Below are 10769 nucleotides of genomic sequence, written 5' to 3'. Positions count from 1 at the left end.
CCCTTTTATGACTACCTCGCGGGCTTTCATTTTCTGAAGCATCTCTTGTGCCCTATGAGTAGTACTTCATATTTAGCCTGATTGTTAGTACATTTAAAATCTAATTGGAGAGATAATATAGTTTTTACCCCTAGAAGAAGTTATCACTATTCCGGCCCCAGATGCTTGTTCTATGCTAGGCCCATCAAACTTAAGCACCTAGGGCCCTGGATCTATTGAGAACACAAGTAATTCTTTTTCGTCTTCAAGGAGCCCAGCTAAGGGATAATCAACAAGGAAATCTACTAACGTTTGGCCTTTTATTGACTTTTGAGGCAAGAATATTAATGAAAATTCCACTAGGGCCAAGCTCCACTTCCCTATACAACCTATCATGATTAGCCAATTAAGTATATACTTAATTAAATTGGAATGCAAAACCACATATACAACTATGTTTATTATATAATGCTTTAGTTTGGTACAAGCATAGTACAATGCTAAACACGCTATTTCCACAGTTGAGTATCTAGCCTCTGTGGGAGTCAAACACCTACTTAAATAACAAACCGCCCGCTCACGTCCCCCATCAATAGTTTGGGATAACATACATCCTATGGACATAACGGTGGAAGCTAAATATAATAAGAATGAGGTGTTCTCCCTTGGGGATGTTAAGACCAGGGGCCTTATCAAGTGTTCTTTCATTTTGTCAAAGGCCACCTGATGGTGTTTGATCTAGGTGAATTTCTTGGCATCTTTAAGTTTTATGATCTCAGAGAATTCCTTCATCTTCCCAACCAGATTCAGAATGAAACATTTGAGATAATTGACTTAGCCCAAAAACCTTTAGAGCTCTTTTTTATTGCTTGGCGCCTTCGCTTTTAGAATAGCCCGTGCTTCATTGCGATTTACTTCAATCCCCCTTCTATGGACTAGGAATCCAAGGAAGTTACTTGCAATTACACCAAATGCACATTTAAGTGGATTTAGTTTAAGGCCTACTTCCTTCATTCGAAGGAAGCTCGTCCTTAAATGCTCGATATGATCTTATTCTTTTTTCGATTTGATCATTATATTATCTATGTATACTTCTAAATGTTTTCCTATCATATCATGAAAGATGGCATTCGTAGCTCCCTGATAAGTAGCCCCGATATTTTTCAGACCGAATAGCATGACTACCCATTCAAATGTTCTAATAAAGCCCGGGTATAATGTCCTCGATAAGATTACCATAGAATCCATCACAATCTACTAATTCATACGAAAACCAATTATTTAGAAAGTTTTAGGATCCCAGATAAAAATTTTTCAAAATCATTTTATAAATTACTCAAACTATATAACCCTACACAGTGGAAGCATTATGCAAAAATTCATCAAAGATCAAGAAAACATGTGCATTTTAATCAAATTAGGTCAAAATAAGGGCCATGGTTCACGGCTTGTGCCACATGCGTCGCAGCAAGTGGCACAGAGACCAAAGCTACCTACTTTGTGCCATGTGCCACAGCATGTAGATACACACCTGATTCTGCTGTCACACAGCAGTTTTTAGTGAGAACTTCAAATATGCATTGTTTTTGCTTCCAATGTTCAGTTGAGGTGATTTAAGTGCCCATACGAAACTTGTTTCAAAGTCTAACTAACGACACTAGTTTCTTTTTAATCTAATATCCCCGTTTAAAAATTAGACACTTAAGTACATTTTGACTGTTTTATATCAAAATTTGCTACTCGAGCATTACTAATTGAAACCATATGTCATTAGCCGCTTTTAGGGCCTTGACCAAAAGACCCTCAATTGCTACTCGGCTGGGGTTCCATGAGGAGTGTTGGAACCTAGTCCAAAAGACCCTCACTTGTCACTTCCCATCAATGTTATGTAGCTTATCTGTCTTGTTTTTAATTGACTAGTAGGTTGCAACTTGTCTTTACTCTTTTCTTTTAGATCTGCAAACTTGTTGGTTAGGTTCTAGATTTCTCTTATTGCTTTGTTCTAGATTTGTAAACTTGTTGTTAGATGTTCTCGATATGCAATTTCAATTTCTCCTCTTCTAATTTTATCATGCTTTTTTCAAAAAAAAAATTGTGATATTGCAAGAAAATACAAGCTAGTCCAAACCCATTTTACCCCCGTACGAGCAAGCTCTACCCATTTTTAAGCAGGTCAAAATGAGCTAGCCTTAAGTATGAGCAAGCTCATGTTTGTTTTGACTCATTTAGGTAGATACTGGCAGCCTCTTAGGCTAGTCCATCCCACTTGTTGCTCAACTTTGGTGAAAATACATATAAAAACATTTTTTTTATTTGAATGAGCATTTGCAAGATAACTTTAATGCTTGTGTGTCATTCTCCCCACTTTCTTTTGCCAAAAATGAATCGAAAACACAGATGAAGTTGACTCATTTTTAAAGAAAGAAGAGCTCATGCACGCATTAAGCTTGTGTCCTGTTGCTCTTGTCTCGAGTACCTCTTTTACTTAAATTTAGGTGGCTTTTGGGATTTGATATTTCACTGAAGTTGGAAATAAAGGTCAAGTCTAGAGGATCAGACTTGGATGTCCTATTAAGATAAGGGTTTTAGCTTAAAAAATTGGTGACTTTTTGAAAAATTGAGCTTTTAGGCCTAGCCCTAATAGACATTGAAAAATAACTCGAGTTTGGGTGGTCCTTCAAGTTCTCTTCCTCAAAATATCAATAATTTTTCAAGTATTTTGTTATCAAAATAATTATGTTGGTCCTTTTGTCATTTATTTTAACACTATATTGTTAGATTTTTATTAATTTCTTAAACATGATTACTTTGTAAGGCATATTTCTTAGTTTTGATTAATATCGTACTCTATAATAAATAATTTTTTGTATTTATTAAATTTGATAAGGTTGATCTAAATTGAAATTTTATATTTTCACTTTAAAGTTTGATTAAGATTTTAATTTATATTTATATTTATTTATTTTATTAAATTTTTTTTAATTTTTTAAAAAATAAAATAAGCTTACAAGTCTTGTTTTGATCTCTTTAAATAGAGCTCGAGTTTCAAAATTAATATTTTTTAAAAAAATTAAACTTAAGAGTTTGAGTTTTTAAGGCCTGAGTCATTAAGGGCCATACTTACCATTTTTTCCCATCTCCATATCCCATGTACTGTAATAGTAAAATTCACTTACCTTCTTATTTAGATGAGGATAAAATATGGATGAATAAAAATTAAAAAAAAAATAAATTTTAAAAATGAAAAAAATATTTTTCAAATAAATTTATATATCAAATTATGGAGAAAAATTTGTGTCAAATTAAATCTATTCCTTCCTTCAAATTTCGCATCCAAAAAATATAATACAAGAAAACAAATAGCAAGAACATTTTTTTCCCGGGGAAAAGTACTGAAAAACCAGGAGTTAAATGGCTGGAATTAGATCCACATTGACCCAACCCCCCCCCCCCCGGGGATCAAACCTCAACAACTTCTTCTTCTTGTTAGATTCTCATTACCTTCTTCCCGGATTGCATCAAACCTATATTTCTTCTTTTTCTTCTTGCTAGATTCTCATTACCTTCTTCCCGGATTGCATCAAACCTATATTTCTTCTTTTTCTTCTTGCTAGATTCTCATTACCTTCTTCCCTTTCACTTGTTTGTCTCCTCAAACAAGGCTCTCACAACGCTTCGCACCGTCCCCAGGTTCCAGATCCGTAAAAGAGATTTCGGTCAATGAATTCCCTTTTGATGATCTCCTCGACGACTTCATCGACCCGTCTCCGTTGGACGTCTTTGACTTCCTCCGACGATGCTGTTTCGGTGCCGCCGCTTCTGCCGCCATATCTTCCGACGATAACTCACGCGCTTGATTTGTGCTTCGGTGTCTTCTAGAGGTACGCGATGACCCACGAGTTGAAGAATCCGATGACGGATCCGTATTGGTGTGTCGGTGGCGTCGGACATGCTTCTGTTCGTCGGAGCCCCGTCGGGTCGGGGAATTCAAACTGGTGTCTTTAGCGGGTTTGGACCTTGGAATCTCCTTAATGCTACGGATCGCCTCACCCTTCATGTTGTTACTATTACCTGCGTATATAAGAGGCAAGGTGTTATTTGCTTTTTTGTTTTCTTTATATAAAGGATGCCTATTAACTAGAGATCAATATTCTTCAACCTATTAAAATAATCAAACATTGATCATCAAGTTTAAAAGATAGAACTTAACAAATTAAATATGATTAGCCTGTTTTTATAAAATTAATGAATAATATTCACGTATATTATTGATTTTAAGTTATTAAAAACTCCCAAAAAAAATTTAAATGTTTTTATGCCTTAATCATGAATAATATTGCAGTATATTTTTAATTATTTAATTTTATATAATATTTTATTTTATTTTTAAATTTTATGAAATGTATTTTTTTAATTTAAAATTATTAATTTTAAATGATTATTTTTTATATCAATTATTAATATTTTTTAAAAAAGTTAAGTTTAATACGTCAATATTTATAAATGTTTTATTAATATTATAAAATTTAATGTAAATAATGTTTATTATAAAACTAACTGTATTAAAATTAAAAAATTAAAAATATATTTTATAAAATTAAGAGATTAACATGAAATTTTATGTAAATTAAAGGGTTAAATATTTACTTTAGTTTAAAATTTATTTTTAAAATTTCATTTGATATATGGAAAAGTATATGTAATCTATTCAATAAGATTCAAATATATTGAAAGTGAAGATAAAAAGTATAATAATAATAATAATAATAATCTAAAATATGTAGTTTTACTTTTTATTTTCATCAATATTTTTATTATTATTTCAAAGAAATAAAATTGAACATGTTTCTGAATTTTTATTTTTTACTCATTTATTGACTTGTTTAAACTATTTTTTGAGTAAAAGCTTTACACTAAATCATTCATAATAATAAAAGTAGATGTACTGGGCAGAGAAATTAATTGTATAAACTCCCTTTGACACAATATTAAAAATTGATTATATAAACTTTTGACATAATATAACGTATTATTAACTACTTTATAATTATAAAAAAATTAATTTAAATCTTAATCATATTTTTATTAAATATTATATATAAATGTTTTGATAATGTTTGGTCAAAAAAGGCGCTTTGATAATTATAATTAAAATTTTAATATATCATATTTTTTTTTAAAAAAATGATATAAGAGTGTTGTTGAAAAATAAGAGGTAAAAGGTGTATTTTTATCATTAAAATATTCTTTGAAAAGTATCTAACATCATAAGGCTTAAATTATTGATTAGAGTAATTTTATTTTTAAAATAATTAAAATAGAAGTTTTTTTTTTTCTCTCCGTGAAGTTCCCTAACAATCAATATTAAAGTCTCAGTTAATATTTTTAATAGTCAATGTTAAAAATTTGATGGCAATGATAAAAATGTTTCATTTTAATTATTTAAAGGTAAAATTATTTCATTAAATAATTTAAAATGTTAGGTGCTTTTTAAAAAATATTTTAAAGATAAAATGTACTTTTATCTAAAAATAATTATAAAAATTAGTTAATGTTTTATATTTTAAATCAAGTAAAATTTAACTAAAAAATACATTATATTATGATTTGAAAGAGTATATTTTAATCATAATATTCTAAAATGCATGTAATTTTTTGGTTTAATAGAAAGGAAGCTTTTATCAATAAATCAAGACCTTGCGGTATCTCACTGGAATTTACTCCTGCTGCGGCAGCTGCTGAGAGTTCTGGAGCTTCTGACGCACTACTGTTCATTGTTGTCATCTACAAAATTTCCAAATTTCATGTCATTTTGTGCATATAGAGTAGGAAAAAGAATAGAATTACGCCCACAATAAGTGTCTTTTATGAATTTCTTAAATAAAAAATAAATGATTATCATAAAACATAAAATACATGTGCAAACTCTTGAGCACCCTACTACAAAAAAGTTTTATAAGTAGCATTAACTTATCTTTTAAAATTGTGTAATGTACAAGATGGTGCCTAATTGAACTTAGGTATAATGAAAAGCAAGAAAATTACAAATCAAGAATTTCTTGCCACTGATATAAATGCCTGAATTTATTAATCAAAAACCTTAAATATGAAAAAAAATGGTTAAATGGCAATTTGCCTCTAAATTATATGTTTAAAAATGTTTGAAATCCTAACTTTATTTTTAGTACAATATTCTCTTTCAATATTTAAAACAGTGCAAGAATTTTTTTTTATCATTCTCTGTATTTTTTAGGTCATTTTTAGACTTTTTTATATAAACTTCTAACTAATAGGCAAAATTAATAAGGCAGTATTGAAACTTTTTTAAAAATTAAAGAGAAATATTGTACTAAAAATAAATTTAAAATGCCAAACATTTCTGTACTGTTTTAAAGGAGAAATTGCCCCAAAATATCTTGATACAACTTATGATAACAATCAGAGAAATTAGCAAATCATAATTATTCAAGAATTAAAGGAACAAAATGAGAGATCGAACGCACACAAGTTGGTGTATTTGCCGATGGACTGTCCAATCCAATATGTGCAACATGCTTTACATCTGTTGGGAATCCAATCTGAATCTCCTCACCATCTTCCTTCTCTTCTGTAATTTTATTGCAAATATTTTCAGTTAAAACATTATATATAATAACTCGATAATTTGTCCTGGGTGATTAATGGAGGCATTAAAATTTACCCACAGTCTAATAAAACAAAATAAACAATAAATTAATAATAACTCTATATTGTTAATTTCAAACACAATAAAAATATGTTTATCATTAGCTTTGATGTTGAATGCTGCTGAAAAAATTATAGCATATTGGTATTGTTTATTTTTCATGATTGCCATTGATTGTTTAGATTGGATGGCCTTAATATAATTAACGTCATCTTTTTTATTTTTAATTTCAGTTATATCTTAAATTTGTAATTAGAGCAACGATTTTAGTCATGAGTTTGACTTTCTATACATAAAAAATATTTAAATCTGTTTTTTTATTTAAAAAAAAAGATCATTTAATACAAAGAAATATTATCTACATTGCTATTGGCAAACAATATGCACACACATGGAAATAAGGGAGACTGGACTTCCTAACTTTTCAATTTTTTTTTTTGGGTAGAATGTTAGGTTTTATATACTATCAGCCCCCTAAATTGACATATCACAAAAGTATAAAAATATTAGATGGAGTTATCATTTTAATTCTATATGTAATTTATTATGTACATATATATAATTCTCATTTTCAATGAGATATTACTACATATACTTTTAAAGAATTGATGACACTTGATTTTACTTTTATTTTACATTTGATAAAAGAAACTATGAGAATTCCTAACAAACTTTGTCAAACATTGCTTGATATCTATCATAAAATCACTTATTTAAAAGTTAAGATATTATTATTATGATGTTCTTCTAAAAAAAATTAATTACTTCTTTTTGTAATATGAATAGCTTTTACTATGATACAATTTGATCTCATAAATATAAAGATTTATCATAGTTGAGTATCATTATTGTATTGATATATTTACTATTATCATTTATTATCAATTAAAAGAATTTGGTAGTAAATTTAGTGAGCAAACAATAAAGCTTCTTAGATTGATCAGAACTTTAAATCTTAATGAAGCATTTAAATCATTCAATGCTTCAAAAGGAAAATGAATTTTTTGCCAATTTAATGTTAGTTTAATACTGAAAAAGAAATTGCAAAAAAGTTTATTATAAACAATATAATTAATGATTTTTATACCATGAAAAATTGAAAACAAAAACTTAATAAAATGAAGATACATCTTTATTTTTGTTGTACACTTGTAAAATTGAATGTGATCTACAAATGTTGAAATATTTATATTTCGTTAATGATATCTATAAATTTAACTTTTGTTTTATTGTCATATATGCTTTACCATCTTGACTCCTCTAATCAAAATTTTTGGCTCTGCCCTTAAATATGCATTCATGAGACTTCTTAGTTTTAATTAATATTAAAATTAGGAAATCCTGCCAACATTACAACTATTATTACTTAATAATTAAAATAAAAAATAAATATATAGATAAATAAATTGAATTTAGTCTGGGAAGTGAAGATTGCTCTTACCAAATATGTTGGTTATGTTATTTTTCAGTCCTTTAAAGAGGCCCTTCACCTTTGTTGTCATTGGAGATCTGTATATGAAGAAAGCTCTTTCGATATATATATATATATATATATATATAATTACTTAGCTTGCACCAATAACCTTTCTCCTCTAAGGTTGGTGCTTTCAATCTTCAACAGAGCAAATTAGATATACATTAACATTGATTCCTGAAAAAGAAAATCTAAATATTAATGCTTCTTCAATTGTCACAATTAATACATCAAATAAACATAAATTTCAATATTATTGGTATATATTCATTCAAAATATTTGATATAAAATATTGAAGATTTAATATATAGTGCAACTTATTCTTCCAAATTCCAATTCCATAAAATATATGAGAGGTCACGTAGTTCTTGGTAACAACATGAAAATTATTCGGCATCAAACCCTAAAATTTTGTGATGCCGTATGTATGTTTGTGCATAGAAAGACTTGCCCAACATTTTTTGTGCTGCAACTCTTGGACTTAGTTTGATCTCTCTAATGTACTTCTATTGCAAATTAATTTAAACTGTTCAGATTAAATTTTAATGATATAGGTTAACCTATACTTTTATAAACTTTTAAATCTATGTCATCAAATTCAAGTTAACAGTCTAAATTTACAGTATTTCTTCAATTTCAATAGAGGGAAGCCTTGACCAAAAAAAAAGAAAAGAAAAAGGTAAGCCAACTAAGAGAATTCAAGCAACCACGAGGAAACTAGCTAAAATTGCACATCTACATATCTTATCAAACGATGTATTGAATTTACGTACTCATCTAAGAAAAAAGAAATTAAATATGAAAATTATTATATTACCTTGCCATTGCAATGTGAAGTCGATCAGAAATCATCCAGAAGATAAAGGAAAAAAAAAAATGGAATCGATTAATTGAATGAACAAACTTGGTTGGTTATGTGTTTGATCTGTTCTCTTTCAGGTCTGAATAACCAACCAAGAAGAAAGGGACGTGGGTGTGGAAAGCCTCCAATGTCAAAAAACCAGTTCTTGTGGTTCCCAAGCAAATCAAAACCAACAAGCAAGCGCAGCATTAGGTTCATAGGCTATATTTGGACCATGTTCTTTTATTTTTGTGAGTACGCAAGAAAAACGATCGACACTCGTCAATTAGGATAGTGTAGATTGATTTAGCGTATCCTAAAAAATAACTTTACAAAAAGAAAAAAAAAAGAAATTACGACCAATAATTAATAATTAATTTGTAATGAAAACATAATATTAATTGTTAATCCCTGGGAAAGGAGAAGAGTACGGGGCATGCCATATTATTTGTGATTTATTCAATAAAAACATAACTTTCAGGTGGCATTAAATATAAATTGATTCCAACATTAATAATAATAGTGAGAAAAAAGACAAACAATTAAATATACATTCCGTTATAAAAAATAAATAAAAATAATGTTAAATGAGATTTTATTTACATAATTTGGGATATTTTAATTGAACATATCACAAATGGTGTGATACACTCGATCTACCTAATAATTTCTCTTAAAAAGATTGTTAGGATTTGATCAACGCAAGAGTAAAGTATCACTAAAAGTCCTTAAAAATTTACATTTCAGTAAATAAATACATATTAAAGAAAAGAATAATAACTAAACAAAGTCCAAACTACTATAAACATTCTATCTAGCTTATTAACGAAATGCACTGCACATGGAATATAAGTATTCCCTTCGGACCAAAATATAGAACACAAGTAATTAATTCATGATTTAAAAAAATTAGTTAAAATTTTAATTTCTTAAATTTTTTATATTTTTTCAATTATACCCTCGTTAAATATTCTATATAAAAGCTTTGATAATAGTAATTAAAACTACAATACATTATTTTTCTCAAAAAGAGTAATATATGAAGTAGAGGTATAGTTGAAAAAATAATCATAAAAGTTACCCAATATTCTATATTTTAGATTAAACAAAACTTTTAAAAGATGTCTTATCTGATATGGTTTGGAGAGAGTATTTGTTTCTTAAAAGTCTTACATGGACTATGACTTAACTATTTTAGTGTATTTTAATTTGTATACTTCAACAAGTATGGATCTAAACAACAATACAAAATTAGGGTTAAAAATAGGGTTAAGAGGGGGCATAAAAAAAAACACCAAAAGTTTTTTGAAAGGAGATATGGATATCCTTACACTTCAAAATGAATAATATTGTCTTAGAAGTGTTAAAAGTGAAATAATGTTGCCCTACACCATTAGAGAAGGAGAAGGACTGTAACACCCTCAACAATTTTTCTAAACAAATTAATTTAATCATGGTAAAAAAGTATCTACCATAGTAAATAAAAGTTAACTAACATCTTTTTTTTTAAACAATTCTTTAACTTGAAAGCACGATTATGGTAGAAAAGGGACTATTATACTAGACAAGAATAAAACATGATTTTATATAATATTCCACCTTTTAAAATGATTACAATGGTAGAAAAAATTAAACTAGATAAATAAGTACTATCATGGTAAATATAATTAAACTTCTTAAATTGTCATTTCTAAAATTTGATATCCCAAGCTTTTATAAAACAAAAGCAAATGTAAAAAGCCCATACAATTTAAAACATACTAAACAAAAATAGAATAGGAATTTAAAA

The 10769-nt window shown here is 28.2% G+C and overlaps 1 protein-coding gene across 1 annotated transcript; it reads right to left on the bottom strand.

Annotated features, from left to right (window-relative positions):
- Nucleotides 1-3408: 3408 nt before the first annotated feature.
- On the bottom strand, nt 3409-8202 carry LOC129320916 (CRIB domain-containing protein RIC10-like). The gene is made up of 4 exons (XM_054966594.1): nt 8106-8202; nt 6483-6586; nt 5676-5763; nt 3409-4050 (listed from the first exon to the last, which is right to left on the bottom strand). Exons 1-4 carry the CDS (start codon nt 8164-8166, stop codon nt 3632-3634), a joined length of 672 nt encoding a protein of 223 aa, XP_054822569.1. The 5' UTR covers nt 8167-8202; the 3' UTR covers nt 3409-3631.
- Nucleotides 8203-10769: the final 2567 nt, after the last annotated feature.

This window comes from Prosopis cineraria, unplaced genomic scaffold, assembly GCF_029017545.1.
Source record: "Prosopis cineraria cultivar Desert tree isolate PC_DT_omini unplaced genomic scaffold, ASM2901754v1 PC9, whole genome shotgun sequence".
NCBI classification, from domain to species: domain Eukaryota; kingdom Viridiplantae; phylum Streptophyta; class Magnoliopsida; order Fabales; family Fabaceae; genus Prosopis; species Prosopis cineraria.
Note: the sequence above shows the minus strand (reverse complement) of the source record. Positions and strands in the feature narration are given on the sequence as shown.